General features: G+C 39.1%; 2 protein-coding genes across 2 annotated transcripts in view; one reads left to right on the forward strand and one right to left on the reverse strand.

Moving 5' to 3' along the window:
• Positions 1-734: 734 nt before the first annotated feature.
• Positions 735-13,718, reverse strand: aqp9b (aquaporin 9b). The gene is made up of 6 exons (XM_055036470.1): positions 13,512-13,718; positions 12,756-12,882; positions 7,725-7,862; positions 7,206-7,324; positions 5,000-5,217; positions 735-1,906 (listed from the first exon to the last, which is right to left on the reverse strand). Exons 1-6 carry the CDS (start codon positions 13,611-13,613, stop codon positions 1,744-1,746), a joined length of 867 nt encoding a protein of 288 aa, XP_054892445.1. The 5' UTR covers positions 13,614-13,718; the 3' UTR covers positions 735-1,743.
• A 4,077-nt stretch (positions 13,719-17,795) lies between these two features.
• The window catches only part of aldh1a2 (aldehyde dehydrogenase 1 family, member A2), a 31,125-nt gene continuing 30,134 nt past the window's right edge, over positions 17,796-18,786 (forward strand). Inside the window, exon 1 of the mRNA XM_055036467.1 lies at positions 17,796-17,981. Coding sequence (XP_054892442.1) covers positions 17,865-17,981 — 117 coding nt within the window. The 5' untranslated portion in view covers positions 17,796-17,864. The remainder of the gene's footprint in view (positions 17,982-18,786) is intronic.

The raw sequence follows: 18,786 nt of genomic DNA on the forward strand, positions 1-18,786 counted from the left end.
TAACTATTTTCTGTGGGCGTTATAAAGCGTTTAAACTCCAACGTGTTCGCAGCTGAAACACGAAGCTTAAATCACAAATTTGCTTCAGAATGAGAGATGCTAACATGAATGTGGAAAAATACACATCTGACGCTCCCTGCAGGTTCATGAAAGGAAAGCCTGTGAACCACAAACCATCTTCATGCATTCTCCATGAAGTTACATCAATTTTCCCTCTTTTTATCTTCTATTTAAACCACAACCAGAAAGGAAGAGTTAGGAAACATCTGCGTCTTTTGGGAGACGAAGGCTTAGGTAGGAATAAAAGAAACAGGCTGAATTAATTTATTTAAGACTATTTCTAATGGGAGTGTCCAAATGTTTTAGCTTGATCTAAACAAAAAGTTAACGCATCATTAAAACTGCCTGTGGGATATTATAAAAGTAATGTCAATTTTTCCCACGCTTTTGTCGCTATTCATACCTCTGTTGGTTTCTTCTTGTGTAAACAGATGATTATGACACATTTTACTTGTAGGCTTAGTGCCCAAAGAAAAATGGTTGCATGCTGAAGAAACTCCTGGCGGACATGAAAGTGTGTGTAAAGTTTAAACCATTTGTTGGGAATTAATTAAAAAAGTTTTTACAATTTTTTAAAATGTGGATTAAGAAGTCAGAGCTGATTTATTTTGTAAAAAGAAAATACCTTACTTTTTACATTCTATTTTCAGACAAATGAAGAGAAATAAAAACAATTTAAGTGAAAAAATAACTTTTTATTCTGCACAGATCGACTACAAAACTTCTATTAGCATGCCACATATTTTTGTTCACAACAAACTTCACTTCCTGTTTCTCCTCCTGCTGTTCACAAGACAATGAAACTTGCACATTGGTCCAAATCAGTTATCTAACACAACGTTTAATCAAAGATATGGTGAATTAAAGACCCCAAACTTTACATTTCTTTATAATAAGCAGACCAAATATGAAAATATTTATGTGCTTTGAGAAAGAATATCTAAATTAAATGCCTTTGTGCATTAGACAAGCTCTGGGCTGCTGTAAAATCACACTAAATGCTTTCTGGTAAAACAAATTCATGCTCAGTCTTTATTGTTGGAGCAGTCTATATCATATTTTCATCAAGAAACAAATTTATTTCCTGTTTTTACTCTTTCAAACAGTGTTACTGGTCTTGTCGTTGTTCAATCAGTGATTTTTAAACCAGCTGACTTCAGTAAATCAAACCCTAAATCCACATCCTCTTCCCAATCAGGTAAGATGCAAGCAATGATGGCCTGAAATAGAAATGTACCCTGCATCTGTAAAGCAATAACAATGACACCATCTTAAGCTTTAAGTAATACTCTGCAAATTATTTAAGGCTGGATTGTCTGTGTAGATAATATAAAAGCTCTAATACTTCAAACCAAAGCACATTTTTACAAGCATGCAAAAGTAAAAAAAGAAGAAAGTCACTCTTCTTCCCCCCAAGAAAGTTCATGAAAAAGTGGAAAAAGCTAAATTTTCACAGTAAATGTTCACATTTCACTACTACATTTCATGTTAATATTGCATGGCTATTATTTATCCGAATACAAAACGTTCCGCAGGAAAATATATTTTAGCCAATTACTTTGAAAAAAACCTGGAATGTGCACAATTTGTCATTTATGAGAGACATGAGTCCAACTAGTGAAATATATTTTGGATATTTCTTTCCTGCTGTTACTGAGAAATTGATGCTCGGTTGGTTTTCCTTTAAGTCATGGTAATGATTTCATATTTGTCCTGAACGTCGTTGCCGTCCTGTTTCTGCGGCTCAGGTTGGTGCAAGTCGATGAAGAGAAAGTAAATCCCGGCTCCGACCGCTCCGCCCACCATGGGCCCGGCCACAGGGATCCACCACCAGCAGCCTCCCGCTCTGCACACAGGACACCATCATTCAGCTCCGGCTAACCCAACAAACTGTTTAACTAGCTGATTCTCACCGTTCTGTGAACTTTATCCGAGGCGAAAAGAGTTTACTTTTGACTCTGGCAGAATTTTGTCGAATCATAAAAGTCTATTAAACTAAACACTTTGACAGTCAAACTGCTAATTGTGAATAAAAAAAGGAAACGTATAAACGGTTTGGTGTCAAAGTGTGACGTGTGCTGAAGTTCTTCAACAATAATACTTTGCTCTTTCACATCTAGTTAAGAATATTTTTTATTTCTCTAAAATAATTTAACCTCAGTGAGTTTGTATGGAGAATATCCATTAACATCTGAAGTTTTGCTCCAGGATCTCAATTGTATTTGTGTGTGGACTTTGACTAGGCCGTTGTAGCACATGGATTTGTGTTTGGAAAAACTCCTTAAAACACATTTTTATTCCTAGGCATTTGACACACAGTGAGGTTTTTTCTTTCTTTATTTTTGTCTTGTTGTTTTTAGTTAATTCTTGTCATTTTCCTTATTTTAAATGTTCATTGATTTTGTCTTTACACCACCTTTTCACAGATGTGTTAATCAAGTTTTCTTTTGAGAAAAGTTATTTTCATTTTAAAGTGGGGTTGTTCTTGAGTTAATTTTTGAGCACCCCTGCTTAAAAGTAACAGCATGAAGGAGCAAAATATAAATTAATGCAGAAAATCCCCAGTAAACGTCCTGATGTGTCGACAACTTTCACTTTCAACCACTTTTACATGTCGTTTATTTAGAAGGTTGTGCCTTTTAAGTAAAATTTTCATTGGGGGAACAAAGGCAACATCTCAAAGTTTACATTTTTTAAATAAATCAGGGAACAGTTGGGTTAATTTTACTTTAATCAATCAGTTTGATTTGTTTCTGTAGCAGATTTCAGCAGACTGTTGATTGTTTTATATACAATGTGTGAAAAGCAGCTAAACTCCAGTATTATATACAATAAAAATCCACATTCAAAAAGCACATTGTTTATCGTGGATTACAGGACAGTCCTCTGCATGTTGTCCTCGCTCTTATTCTGAGTCGTTTACTGAGATTACAGAGCACGGCAGGCCGGTGTCATGGTGTGGGCCGTTAATGGAGGCAAAAGGATCGATGGACAGACGTAAACAGTAGCCTGAACTAGACTGAGTCTCTCCGTTAGGAAGCTGGAGGCGGCAGACGCCTGGATTAGAGACTTAAATCTACTGATCAGCTCAGGAGACGAAAACTCTCTCTGGGTCACAACTGAGCAAAGAAAAACAAATAACCTGTAATTATCATGGTGGGACACAAGGATGCAATATTTTCATGACAGCTCAGTTTTATGTCATTGAGTTTTTGTTTCTAGTTATTAGTTAAATATTTAGTTTCAGCTTGGTTTTTATTATAGTAGAAATGAGTATTTTATTTTCTAAATTTGGTTAATTTTGAGGTGCAGAACACAAAAATGGCAAAGCATTGTGATTGCGTATGCATCGATTGCGTAACAAGATACGATTTTCAAAAAACTTATTAAATTATTGTTGAACAAAGTGACAGGTCTTCTCCAAACCTTTGCTGCCATCGGACAGCGCCACCTGGAGGAGCATGAAGTAACGTAATGATCACATGAACTGCTTTTGTGGGGCAAAAAATGAACAAATTTCACATCAGTTCAAAAGGATAATAATTAGATTCATTAACATTAAAGAATATTATATCTATAATTTCAGTATGTTAACATTAGTTTTACCTACTCTATAGTTCCAGTTACTTTTCATTTGTTTGTTTTTTTCCAGTCAAAAATATTTATTTTCAGTTTTGTTATTTTGTTAGTTTTAGTTGACTGTAATAAACTCGCCAGGATGCTGTAAATGCATGAAATTCAAACATTTTACACCAGTAAATCCATTTACAGCTGAAGGATCCACATCTGGAGCAACATCTCTGGAGCAACATCTCCCATATTGTATTTAGGTTTCAGTATCATTTTCAAACTAGATTAAAAATAAAACACAAAAAGCTGCAGCTTTCACACATCCTGAGATTAACTGAGCAGCCTTATTACTGCACCGGTCTGGACGTTCTAGCAGCGTTTTGTTCTCCGTTTGACAACCATGGCAGTCTGTCTCAATGCCTCTAAGCAGCGACGTGCACAGACGCTTTCAGGGGCAGGGGTTAAACAGATTGGTCCAGAGCGGGGTCAAGGATGACGGCCACCGAGGGCAAAGGCACAAAACGTATTTACCAACCATCCCGGCACTGAGCCCGACCAGGCGGCCGCAGGAATGTCGATCACACCAGTTTGGCTCTGAATTAAAACTTTAAACTGGACTGAGAAGGTGTTCAGGAAAACTAAAAAAAAAAAAAACTCAGCAGGGCTTTTAAAGCTGGAAAAACAGAACAAAGCCTTAAAAAGCAATATTTTAGTATTTCAAAAACAAACTGAGGATCTCTGCACGGATTTTCATTTAAATCTGTGGTCAGTTTGGACAATTTTGTACTCGATGTCTGCTGTAACAAACTGTTTGTTCGTTTCAATAAATTATTATTACTTTAATATTTAGAATAGTTATTATTTAAATTTGATCAGATATTTCGAATCCACTGCATTTTCTCCATTTTAAACTTGCTTTTTATGGCTGTTTCTGTTAAGAAGCGTCTCAAACAGAAACCGTTGCTTCTTTGTCCGCCTTATATATAAAATCTCATCCCAGAACTGGAGCCATGTTACATGTCTTAAACTTTAAAAAATTAATAGCGAGCTGTATTAATTTTTTTATTTTTTGGCCCTTAGCTAATTAATATTTGAGTTGAAGAAGAGTTGAAATATTGAAGATGTTGCGTGCAGCTTTGGCGTTCGAGTCTAAGGAAAATGCAGTGGTTCTATTTTTGAAATGAACTTTTAAATATTTTATATTTATATGTGGGAGAAACTGTTCCTTTTAAACATGTATTGTGTTTAAAATATTAATTCAGATTGGACAGGAACAGAAACAGTGCTCCGTAGAGAAGACCAAAGACCAGATTTTCACCAGTTTCTATGAGTTTTGAAGCTTTTTCTCACTAATAAAGACCTGAACTACCTGAAGACCTCCATGCCCCAGCCGGCCACAGCGGTGAAGAGCCTCGGGCCGAGATCTCGGGCCGGGTTTATGGGATAGCCGCAGTTCAGACCCATGGAGACGCCGATGGCCATGATGGTCAGGCCGATGCAGAGCGGCTCCATGCCTTTTGGAGCGCCGATGTTCTTCCTGTCGGTGATGGCCAGGATGCACAGGACCAGCGCTCCGGTGGCAATGACCTTCCAAAGCAGAAGACGCATCGGCTAATTATTAAAACATTGTTCTGAGTATCAGGAAAGGAAAAAAACAATGACTTTGTTTTGGGTCTTTCGATCGAGCACTGCTGTGGCGCAGGCTTTGGAGCAGAACGCTCCCCCATCCCTGCCTCTGGGTTTGCTTTAGCTGCTGCATTTGCTTCTTGAGAGGAAGTTTTTGAGTCCTCTCATCTGCTGCAATGACCTCCGACCTGTGTTTTTCTAAGCCTATTAGGGGCTCTCTATTCCTGTTTCACGCTGCATGAGACGGCTTCAAGGGCCACAATCGTGGATTTTCCTGCCACAGTGTCATTTTATGGTACAGTCAAGTAACTGTTACTTTAAGATGTTATAGAATCAAATTTGAGATCCTGATTCAACTTTATCTTGAAATCAGGTCTGTGTCTCTTTAAAACTCTCTGACACTCCGCCTTCAAGAAGTCATGACTCCTCTATTAACCCTTTAACCACATTTTTTTTTTACCAGCGTTACTCTGAGAAGCAGCTCATTTTAAGACCGGCTGCACGGTTCCACCAGGTGTTTGCTAATTGCTGCTGGCTAGTCTGAAGGAGCAGAGTTTGAGAGGCGGAGCTTGGTCCACCCAGGTGTTTTGCACAGCTGAATGGTTGCCATGGAGATTAAAGGATTTCTCAAATATGCATGAAAGAAAACTCCAGGTATGTTTTGATTTATAATAAGATATGAAGCAAAAAAATATATTTTACGTAATATTGCCCCTTTAAAACTGTTCCCTGATATATAGATCTATGTATTTGTTCCACAATCTGCATCAACTGTATGTTGTTAAATTTAAAGTCTGTTTCTTTTATCGGTATAAATGACAATTTGCTGGATTTCTTTCCCTCACGACACCAAATTTCAGAATCTCCAACTCTAGAAAACATTTAAAAGATTAATTAGCAAAATTATTCCAACGTTTATGACATGAGTACAAAGGAAATTATTTTTGTTCCTTAAGGAACCTTAATTCAAGCAACTAAACTGTTGCAGTTTAGTATTGTGTTGAGACACTAAAACCTTTCTCAGGTCTGTGCCAAATCCAGGGTTTTCATTTTTAAATAAATTTGTTTTCTGCAAGTTTTAAAATAGTTTAAATATCACATCAAATGCACAAAACATCTTAAAAACATTTGTACACATTAAATCTGCCTCCGTCCTGGTAAAGATGTGTAAAAAGACTTCAGGTAAATGTATCTTTATCGCAGTAATATTGTCTTTACACTGAAAAAAATCCCTTTAAATACATTTGTGACTTTTGGATATTTTTTTCTCCTCACTAATCATTATCCAAATTCATCTACCAGAAAATATTAGAGTATTTCTAACAGCTTCTAAATATTTAAACTTTGTAGCAGGACTTGAAACCTGTCCATTATGGATAGGTTCAGTTTTTAAATTAAATATTGAAATAAATTATTTTTCTCCCAAAGAGCTGGAAACACCTGCAGGAGTTAAAATGACCAACAAGTGTGGTGTCAGTATTTAAAAAATAAAATTAAAGTTAGGATTCATCAAAAGTATTTCACTGTATGAAGATGTCAAAAGAAAATAAAGCAAAAATATATATATATATATTTTTAGCGTTTGTACTCAATTTTACAAAATGTAAAGGCCACTTTAACTTGAATTGACTATTTATTTTCTCCAAAATCCTGTTTTGTCTTTGTCATTTCTATTTTTTTGTTTTTGTTTAATTGGATCTTTTGGCATCTAAAAGCCAGTGAAACAAATTTTGGATGAAATCTAAAACACTTTTCTTTCAAATAGCAGATTGACGTAACTCGAGTTGTCAGCTTATCCACTGGATACATTATCCCACAAACGTAACACCACGTTAAGTTAAAACAAACATAACAATATTCACTTCGAACCTGTGTAATTCAAAAAACATTATCAGAAATTTCTTTAATCTGAGACGATCACAATCAGAAATACACATTTTTAACTTCACCTGGTCAACAAACCCGTTTAGCACCGACAGATGTTTTGCAGGATAAGAAGCAAAAATGTTGGCTGTTGCATTTTCACCAGTAACTACAAGATCTCCACCGGTATAGTCCATCAAAGCATCTGAGGAGAGAAAAATTAACCACCACATGTTAAAAAATAAAAATAAAAAATAGACTTAAAATATTGGGACGTTCAAAGCTTCCCCCAGAAAACTTGCTAAGTCTGGCGGTTGGATGGTAGGATGGTTGTTCATCCAGCGGCCTGTCATGTTTTTGAGTTAAAAATGCTTAAAGTTCACAGGAAATTTAAAATATCACTTGATAATTATGTGAATATTAATACCTGAAGACCAGCAATAAAGTCTTAAAAAATGCAAACATTTCAAAAAGACTTCAGTAAATAAGCAATGTTTAGCCTGATGGGGGCAGAAGTAAAGCCTGGTGGCCCGCCAGGCTTGTAATACTCTGGGGGAAACGCCTCTGCTCTTTGTTTTGCCACACTTTCTGACATTTAAGCTCACCGTAATACAAGCCAAAGACGGCGCAGGAACCAGCGAATGCTCCGAGGAACTGCGCCACCGCGTAGACGGGGAACTTCCTCAGAGGCAGCTTCCCCAGAATCACCATGGCCAGAGAAACAGCCGGGTTCACATGGGCTCCTGAAGAACCAAGACACTTCAGCATCTTAAAGTGACAGCGAAAAACGTAAAGGTTTTTAAAACGACTCATATTTTCATACAACAAAAACTCAGAAAAAAAAACAGATATTTGCTCATTTTAAAAGTGATTTTTTTACAGAGTTTTTTGTTGTATTTAAAAACTGAAGTCATGCTGCCACCAGATTTTTGAGATTTTTTTTCTACTTTTACTGATTTTAACTTTAAGGAAGCAAATTTCCCAATTTGATGCACTTATAATCGGAGTTAGCAAGTAAGAGTAGCACTAGTTATGCAGTACATATTATTACTAAGTATAATTACAAATGAAAAAATATTCAAGTAGGAGTAAAAAAGCTTCTCAAGAACTGAGTAACTAGTGAAAACAAAATTATTTAATATGTAAAAATAACATTATTAGATGGAACAAAATATAAAATATATGAACATTTTAAAGGTCAAATTGAAAATAATTCATATAAATAACATAATTACAAAAAAAGAAAAAAAAATAATATGAAACTGCAGGTGTGTGTGTGTGTGTGTGTGTGTGTCTTCCTGGGTAAAATACGCTTCTTCTTCATCCAGTGAAATTACGCTCAGTGGGTGGAGAACCCAAGTAAAAGTAAACAGAGCAGAACATATATTCCTAAAAATTACATGTTTCAATGTAACCGAGTAAATGTAGCTACTTTCTATAAAATCTGCTTTGATTCTTGCAAGCAGCGCTGATGGACGTAGTTTTTTTCCCCACCAGCTCTTCCATTTTGACTTTCTCTTAGTTTTTGCACCATTGAAATTCACAAAGTTTTGCAGATCAGACCTTAGTGGGCTGCAGATTCATGCAGTCATCACCAAACCTCTCCCGTTCACCCAACATTTTCCGGCTCACTCTGCTGGGTTTGTGCTCCCTCAGATCTGTTTTCCCATATTTTGTCCTGAAGCAAAGTGTTGAGCACATTCCAGCCAATTGTTACCAAGTGTGGGGTCATTTATTTAACACTCTGGGATCTTGGCTTTGACCTCTCTGGGGTAACACCACTGGGGGGTATCAGCCATGCGCCCATTGTTAATCTCCCAATCCTGTTCACAAACACCGGCCACGACAAGCAGCCGGCCCGGCCTGCCCGAATTGCTTCTGACATAATCTGCCTGAATCTGCTTAAGGCACACGTAGACTGCAGGTCATTAGAGTGACCATGATGTGTCACACTTACCGTACACTGTCAGCTAAAATCTGCCGACTACAAAGTGATATCAATTGTGTTTTCTTCTCCTATGGGGCCGCGCTGCCAGGGAAGCCCAGAGAGCCGGGCTTGTCACACCTGACCCCCCCTCATCTCCACAGACCCATGCCCCTGTAAAGCTCATTAGTCCAATACCTACGATCATCTTCAGAGATGTCGTTGGACAGAAGCTTCCCACCAAGCTGCGGACCAAATGGCCCAGTCATGCAGCAAAAGCTTTCCATATATTAACCTCTCTGTCCTCTGGCTCTTCTGCTATTCTTCTGAAGTCTCCAAGCTGCTCTTAATAGGGAGCCGACTGTTGAAAAATCACAACATTCGTCTCCAGCGTCGATTCATGGCTTAATCTCCTGTTAATCTGAAGATTTACCCCAAAGAGAGAAACATACACCAACCGTAAAAGTCATAAATGATTCTGTAAAACACAGAACCGTCATGAAAGTGGAGTGAAATTTTATTTTCTACTTGTTCATGTAGATTTTTTATTATCTTGATTTTACCTCAAGAAAAAAAAAAGATATAATAATCATTATTATTCAGACTAACCAGGTGGACCGTGATCAGCTTTAGCCATGCTAATGATTTTTATACCACAGAATATGGATCCACTTCACTGAACCCCACTGAAAACCTCCTGGCTGCTCCACCTAATGTTGATTTCTAAACTCTTCCTGAGTTAAAACATCAGTATTGTCTCTAAATGAACAGGACAGGAAGCTCTGGATCTTTTTTTGTTATTTTGACTGTTTATCTTTTTATGCAAATAAACGCTACAGTTTTGCTTTGAATTTCAGAGACAGTTGTTCATAGAATTAAAGAACAATGTTTATTTCACTGAAACATGTACCTATAAAACGTAAAATCAGAGAAAATGATCATTTTAACTGATCTCTCTCTCTCTCTATAAATATATATACCAAGTTATTGTAATTTTATATTGCTATAGGCTGACTATAATAGTAATAATCATAATATATTTATAAGTGTATTAAAGTCTGAATAGATTAATGTTTAATATTGAAACTATATATATATATATGAACTCTGAAAATTCATGTACTTGTAAATAAAATATTTCTATATACTTAAAGTATCACAATTGACACCATTTTCATCAAACAATATTAGGTATATTTAATGTCTGTGTTTTGCTGTTTGACTATATAAACTGTAAATCACAAAAAGTAAATAAAGAAAATCCCATACTTTCTGCCTTAATTATATCAAAAAATGACTTGCGGTCTATTAAACTTCTGCTTCTTAGAATCTTCATGCGGCCATCTTGAACGTTTGTCTCTTAACTCTTGGTAGTTAAATTCCCACCACTACTTCACTGACAAAGTCTCTGCTTTACCTCTGACCCCTGATGTACTATGTACTGTGGTTTGTGTTATTAAAATTAAGAAATACTTAAATTGAAGTGCATTGCTGTCGTAGCTTGATTTGCCCACATATCTTTAGTCGTTATGGAAGGATGTCTGCCAGCAGTCAGTCTCACAACGAATCTGAAGAGGCCTCTGACTGAAGACTGTTGTTGTGAAAGTGTTAACAGCCCACGTTCTGGGTGACAACATCCGTTCTTGTCTGGCCGTATGACGGAGACGTTGGAAATGATCTGAGCATGTTACGACCACAGGAAGTTCCGGTTCGAACTTCCTCCTCCTCTCTCTCTCTCTCTTTTCATTGGTCCTGCTCTGCTGCGTCCATGAAGCCTCCTCCTTCAGCTCCCCTGGGATTTGGGGTCTTGGTTTAGACATTACCGGATCTTTTGCAATGCTAATAAGATGCTCTAAGTTGTAAAAAAAACAACAACAACGCCTTGTTGCACATCATCAAACCTCTCAGCTTCCCAAACCAGACAGAAACAAACGCCTCACACACAAAAAAAAGTATTAAAGAAGGTTTACTAGAAGAACAAATAAGAGCCAACATATTAGAAATACTCCAAATAATTTAAAAATATGCCACAGGTTTTTGCTGCTGTTGAAGAAAATGCAGCTTTAGTTGAGAAAATGTGGCTGCTGATTTTGGTAAAAAGCTTTTTTATTTCTATTTTATCTTTCGAAGCGGCAGAAACCTGAGATCAGGATGTTGGCACAGAGGCCTTCCGGTCTCAAAGACTTCAGCTTCATCACCAAAGCCTTGTTGCTAAAGTAACCGCGGAGGCCTGCAGAAAAGCTGCTGAGCAGAAATGAAGCGCGGTCGGAGTGTTGCGACTCCTCTGAGCTGATTTCTGAGACGTGTAAAATCAATTTGTGGCATTGAATTTATTTTTATATGCGTATAAATGTAAATACACCCAGACAATTACTTTTGATGTTTTATCACTTTTAAGAGACATTTTTTAGCAGAAATAAACTTCTTGGTTTAATGGCAGCAACATTAAATGTAAAGCTGGCAGGAGTACAAATAATTATTATACCATTATCTCTACACAGTCATAACAAATAAAGTGATTTTAAAAAATGTGGGGTTTTCTTTTTGCTAGAGAGATTCAGTAACCCGTCTGAATAAAGAATAAATATTGTTCTCACCACTGTTGTGTCTCAGGATAAAGACACGTTTTGCTGCTGCAGAATTAATCCACATTTCTGAATAAAAATTATACAAGTGTAAAAACCAAATTAGTCAAATTACAATCAATTAAATAAATGTATTTGTGCAACTAAAACACCTCAATTCAAACTAATTATTGATCATCATTTTGAGCAAAAAAAAATGTATTGACTTGGTAAAGGTTAAATACACTGAAATGGGATTATAATCAAAATGCAGTTTTGGATTTACAAACTGATACGCTTTATTCAATGTGTAATAATTTCAATTCCTAACATTTAACAACCTCTGAAATTACTTTTTGAAGTGTTCATGTAAGTTTGCAGCAAAGATACTTTGAGGATAATTAAACATTTTTCAAAGTCAAAACATTAAAGCATTTCTTCTCACTGCCAGAAACTAAAAACTCAAAAACTGAAATGTTTGCAGGATCAAAAAAGGACAGAATTAATTTAAACTGCACCATTATATTTTACCCCGCCCGATATTTATACCTGTTTATCTACTTCATAGGGTCTTAAAACGCAAATTACTGCAAGAATTTACAAATGTGAAAATGAGAACTGTCATTTTTTAAATGTCACAAACAAAACCTGGACTACCTTAATTCTTTTTTGTTTTTGTTTTTACCAGAGTCCTACTTTTTCCAATGATCAGATTACACTATTTTGCCTGTTTTTGTCATCATAACGGATTTGTCACTGCAGAAACTAACAGTCTGATTAATGCCTCCTTGGAGGAAACTTTTAAAAACCATCAACAAACGTTTACATGTCGATGTCAAATTTATTTATATTGCACTAGTTTCAAACTGCACCAAAGTGCTGCACAAAAACAACAATAAAATAAAAAAAATAGTACGAGGAAAACGATCTATATATGTTGTTAAAATAATACGAGTAAGTGAATCAGAAACAAATGTTTGCAGTGAGCGCAGCTTTTTCTCCAGGTGTAAAGTGACACCAATTTATCTGTTAAACTGGGGAACGTAAACAGTTTTGGTCGAGAAAATGGAAGAATTTTAATATTTCTTCTTCTACATTTGACCTGCCAGCCGTCAAAGTGGACCAGGAGAATCCGACGCGTCTCTTACCTGACACTCCCCCCGCCACGTAGACGGCCATCATGACTCCCAGGGTGAAACCGGCGTGGATGGTGAGCGGCTCTCCCAGAGCCCCTTTACTCAGCACCGTCTGGGCCACTGAACCGCATCCAAAGAGCTGGGACACAGACAAGAACAAAAACACAAAGAGCGCAGCTAGAAAAGCCTCATTGTTTCTAATCATTCCAATTAAGCTCACCATTAACACTAGCCCTCTTGTCCACAAACAGCCTCTGACTGCCACAGACAATTTGTCCAAGCTGGAGCTCAAAACAATAATTAATCCCTCACTTATTAGGTAAAAGGCACAAGTAATTTAGAGGGCTGGGGTGGAAGCAGTCATCCACAAGTAAAGAGGGTTGTTGTGGAAGATGCATCGCCCCTCTGATGGGCCGTCCCAGACATTAAAGCAGACTTTTTTTTCTCCTCTTTGAGGTGACAGCTGCAGCTCAGAGGGTTTCAGGTGGAGGCTGGGACTCTCTACTGGAAGGTGCCACAGTGCTGCTCTGCATACCAGTTGATCAACTTCAGCAATTATCTACTTTTTCACAACCTTGAAGCTTTAAGAAACATTACATGTGAGGGAAAAGCCCCTAAAAGTGACATTAGTTGCATCTTGTCCTCAGAGAGCCTCCAGTTGTCTGCCTGCAGAGGCATTTGAGGGACAGCAGAGACTCTTATTAGCGGCTTTAGAGCGGCTGTTTAAGCTGGGCGACAGGTGCACAAGGAGGGAGCAGCGATACTCACGATCAGGACAAAAATCCCCAAGAACTCCGCCAGGAACTCCTTCAAGATGTCCCTCCTCAGGCCAAACTTCTCCTTCATCTTCCTCCTGCTCTCCTCTTCCATGCTTTATTGCTGTCGCTGGTGTTTTCTGGGACAATTTGCTGCCTTCCTCCGATCACAACAAACAGCCAGCAGCTCTGCTGGAGGCGGCGGGGCTGGGAGCGCAGGCTGTCGCCTCCCACTGCCGGACGCGCTAAGCTCCCCGCTTCTGCTTCCCGGCGCAGCCACCAGGGGTCCGCTCGGAAACCACCGTCACTGTGACAACATCCGGATCCAAACGGGACTACAGCACTGAGGCGCCTCTACTCTAGAAATGTTAGCTTTGCAATAAGCAGGAGAAAGGAAACAAAATCTCCACTTAATTTGTCATTTTTTAAAAAAATATTTGTTAAACTGTAAATAGGTAATTGCTAAAATAACTGGGGCTGAAACGGTTCCTCGAATGAATCGATACCTCGATTATTAACATCCCTCCTGCAGCCAGTGGTTTCCGGTCGGGGCATCATTTGCGTTGCGCAGCGCTCTCGCTTGCGCCTGATTTGCGGTGAATTTGTCCAGGTGAGCGGATGGACCGAGTCGCTGATGGTTTCATATCTTCCCGCTCTCAACGAACGGGAGGCGGAAACCATCATGGCGGCACATGGACGGTAGATGAATCATTTCCTGTTTCCTCAAACCCAAAAGCTGGACAGGTGTGGGGGCGAGGTCAGAGTTCACCTATTAAACTCACTGAACATGAGCACATGCATTAAAGCTGCTGGATCATAGACATTTTTATAAGTGCATTTGTGTTCCGGCCTCTTTATTATTAAATTGAATATCATTTCAGGTTTTCTAAACTCCATAAAGTTACTAATAGGGAAGCTCAACAATGAAAAGTTGGACTGATATCGATATCCGATTGTAACACTGGTGTTATGTTAGATTTACCAATATTTTATTTTATCTTTTTTTTATCCGATTACTCGATTAATCGTAAGAATAATTGATAGATTACCCAATTGCTCAAATATTTCTATGCAACAGCTCTAAAAATAACTTTAACTTTAGTGACAACAATAATCAAGCTTCTCTCCTCATTTATTTTACTGGGAAATTGATCTGACATTATCACAACTAACACTACAAAACAAATGACAGACGTTCTGTTTAAGTGGTTTATGTTCGCAAATAAGTAGTTTTAAATCATGTAAAAATTACAATTTTACAGTAATCAAGAGTCAGCAACTCTAAACTATTTTTATTAGGACTAAATGAGCTTCAGATTTTGAATTTTCCCAGCATGCATTACAAACACAGACCACACTGTCACATCCTGCACATTGTCTGTAGTAAATCCCTGTTTTAAAACAGTAATTTACACTTAAAACAACAAACATTGTTTACAGTGTGAACAAACACATTTTTACCTCCATAACGTTTTATGAGTCATTACGTTAAAGTAAATAATCTGTGGAGTCTACACTGCTGTTTGGGTAAAGACAAACACGTTCCGCTTAACTGAGTCATAAAATTAAAAAGAAATAGTTTTTATTTTTTTCATCATAATTTTATATTAAGAACCAGGAATGTGACGTGTTCTGATGATGGTTTTCCCTTTTTTTTGGAGAAGTCCTAAGAATTAAAAACAAACATGTTGAAAAAATGTTTGCGAGAAAATAAACGAAGGGCAACTGGAAATGTTTAACCCATAAAATACCCAGCAGTGTGAACGACTTTGGCTTTTCTCGTGAACGCAAACAAACACTCACGCAACATTTTCTCAAACCTTGGAAAATAAATATTTGGACATTATTTGTGCTGGTTTTGAAATAATCAATCCGAGCTCATCCAAGCCAACCTCATTCTAATGCTCTGTCACAATTTATCCATCATTTCTTTCCTCATGCATCTGGAGCAACTCTCATCCTATTAGTCATTTCTCCACGTTTCTATTTGATTCATTCTTTGCTTGTCAGCACCTCAGCGCCTGCAGCATTTCTTCTGCCATCAACTTGTGTAACGCGTGAAGGTCTCGTTTCTGCCGACAGAGGGCGCTCTTTGAACGCGTTTGAGGCGCTGCTCACACCTTCTGCTCCGGTTCGTGTCTTATCTTCCGTTTGCTGGGCTCCGTGAAAAAAAAAAAAGAAAGAAAGAAAGAGAAAAGAAAAGGTGAGGCGACGGGCGGAGGACGGGATGTTTTTGGATCCATTAATCAACGTCACGGCTGCAGGCCTGTCCTCTTTGATGTGAAACAGACACTTTGGAGAGTGTCGCCCAGGCTGTGAAAAAGCACTGATGTGCTGATGGAGGAAAAGCACCCACTGCAGGGTTTTGCAAATGATGGAGCTGCATCTGTCTCCAAGCTTCTTCTTCTTTGTCCTGTCAAGAAGCCGAGCTCGTCAACCTTCGTGTTGAGACTTCAACCCAACAGAAGTCATATTTCTCCCCCCTCGTTTTTGTCTGACGATGTACATTTCAAACACAAGAAGGATCTCCTGAAACACTTCTTCTTCTTCTCCTGCTGCTGCTGCTGCTGAGCGTCTTCATCGAGCTGCAAATGCATCTCTTTAGAAAGGAGATGAAGTGTTTGACGATCAGAATAAAACAAAATGTTGAGCTCATTCCTGATGGCAAACGGCTGAAAAGGCAACTTCCTCCATCCTCACGACATCAGAAATGAATTGTGATCAATCGCATCGTTTAGAAGGCCGAGTTCAGTTGATTCCTACCAAAACTTAACCCAACCGGCGACATCGATTACCCCAAAACGTCTCCTGAAGCTTCATCCCAATGCAGAAAGTCTGAAGAGGTTAAAGCCATTTCTAACGCCATGGATCTCCCATAATGCAGCAGAAGACAGGAAACCGTGATGAGGCAGTCGGACAAAATTACTCTGACAAAAAAAAAAAAGAAGAGTAGATTTGTCAGAAGTCCTCAGTTTCCTCGGATTCACAAATTGGAAACCCGTTTGGACTTGAAAGGACGCAATGACTCAAGACATTCTGGTGAAGATTTTGGAAAACATTCTGCAGGTTTGCGACCCAAAGGCAGACATTTTGGTCCCACTGCAGTCAAACAACATGACCAACAGTCAAAAGCAGGTTCTCTCAGCGACGCGATTTAGCTGATGAAACCACAAATCCTGTTTGTCTTCTGCCATAAAATCCAGCAGGAGAACAACCAACCACCAGCTCTCCAACCAGCCGACCTCTGGAAGCCTCAGAACAGCAAGAGAGTCAAAGTCTGGACTCTCTGGGTTCAATTCATTCTGCAGGGCAGAAAACACTCACTACCAGTTATGAACTGGTTTGAAACCAGTTGCTGCCAGCAACCAAATCGGTTGCCACATTAGGAGGCGATCATATCTTGGTCGTAATGACTATTTCAGTCTTAATTGAAAGATTTCAGCTTCTTACACTGAAATCTGTCTTAACCGCATAAACGCGGGACGAGGAGGGATCTGCACCAGGTGCAGCGAGGCGCGGATGTTTATTGGGCCCTTTCAGAAGGAGACTCTGGGAGGAATTATCACCTGCAGGACAAATCTGTGCCCACGGAGCTGCAGCACAGATCCCTGCAGGCCGCGATTTACATGACAGCGCCGGGCGGCCGCGGGGAGGTTGTGTTAGGCAAATCAGGCCGCGGGGTGAGAGCGAGCTGCAGGGCAGGGTGACGCTTTATGTCACCTCTGCAGGAAATTGTTAATGACGACCTTTCACTTCTACACCAAATCTCACCAGAAAACTTCATATATAAATATATATAGCTATATGAGCTCAAATCTGGGATCTATTTCCTTTTTTTTTTGTCCCCCTCCGCAATTTAAAACAGCCGCAAACTTAATATGCGGAGTTATCATCAGCGCTCTGCGCACTCATGAGGTAACCGGTTCCAGACCTGTGTGATAACTCGCCGCGGGCTCTGAGAGCCTCATATTTGTGTATGTAAAAACTACGAGCCCGTATGTAAAGCCTCCAACTGTTGCGGAGTGAAAGCGAGCGCGCGAGGTGGGTAGGGTGCGCGCGCCTTCCTCCTCCTCTTCCTCCTCTTCTCCTCCTCTTCCTCCTCCTCACCGCGCGCGGCTCGAGGTCGTTGATGTAAATGCGCGGATTGAATTTTCAAAAAAAAAAAAAAAAGCCCGACCCACGCCCCCCCTCCCTCTTCTCTCCTCGCCCAATGAAAACGAGCCGCGGCCGACACCTGGCTATAAACCCAGGAAGGAACCCGCGGCTCTTATCAGACACCAGCTGGAAGGAGGAAGAAGCGGAGGAGGAAAAAAAAAAAAAAAAAAAAAGGCGCAGGGACGCAGGCAGGAAGCGACCAGCAGCCGCGATGACTTCGAGTGAGATCGAGATCCCGGGAGAGGTGAAGAGCGACCCGGCGGCTCTCATGGCATCCCTCCAGCTGATGCCCTCCCCGGTGCCCGACCCGGAGGTCAAGCACGCCAAGGTCTGTCCCCGTCGCGCCCGTCGGACGCGCTCGGCTTTTTCTGGACCGCCTCCAGAGTTTGCGCGGAGTTTTCCACGACTTTGTTGTTTATTATTAATCATTATCTAAAGCGCCGGGCTGAGAGGAAACGTCCTCCTGATATATACGACCGAGGCGCACTTCATATTTCTAATTTGGCTCAATAAATTATACATTTAAGACATACAAAAAAAAACCCAACACATTTTATTTGCGCTGCTGAGATGATGGTGAAGTCTCGTAATTGATTTGCTTAAACAGGCCAAATTGAATTGAAAGTATTTGATGAGGCAATAATAATGATAATAATGATAATAAAAAAAGCGTGCGCCGTTTTAGACGCGGCTAAAACTTTACGAGCAGTCACATGCTCTTCCTGTCATGTTGTTTCATTTTTTTATTTCACCTGGACTGCAGACGTTATTGCATTATTTCACTTCGCTGCGGGAAACCAATTTATAAACTGCATTTTTATGGGGCTATTAAATTTTTTTTTTATAGAAAACAGCAAAAAAATTGGAACAAAAAGCCTCTCTGTTTCTCATTTAATTCTCATCGTGAACCTTTTATGATATTTTTTTTCTAGTCCCTCAATTTACATTATAATAGCTCACAGTGAAATTAGGCCTCGGTGGAATCGAGACGGATCCAAGCGCATGCCAACGACTTACAGTATTTGGTTTTAGTCGGGTTTATAATGGCAAAACACCTCGAGTTCAAATCCAAGTAGTAGCTCAATGTTACGACTTCGGTGAGAGATTTAAGTCTTCACCGACCTGAAGTTTGT

This window comes from Poeciliopsis prolifica, unplaced genomic scaffold (genome assembly GCF_027474105.1).
Source record: "Poeciliopsis prolifica strain line A6 unplaced genomic scaffold, Auburn_PproV2 SCAFFOLD011, whole genome shotgun sequence".
Classification (NCBI taxonomy): domain Eukaryota; kingdom Metazoa; phylum Chordata; class Actinopteri; order Cyprinodontiformes; family Poeciliidae; genus Poeciliopsis; species Poeciliopsis prolifica.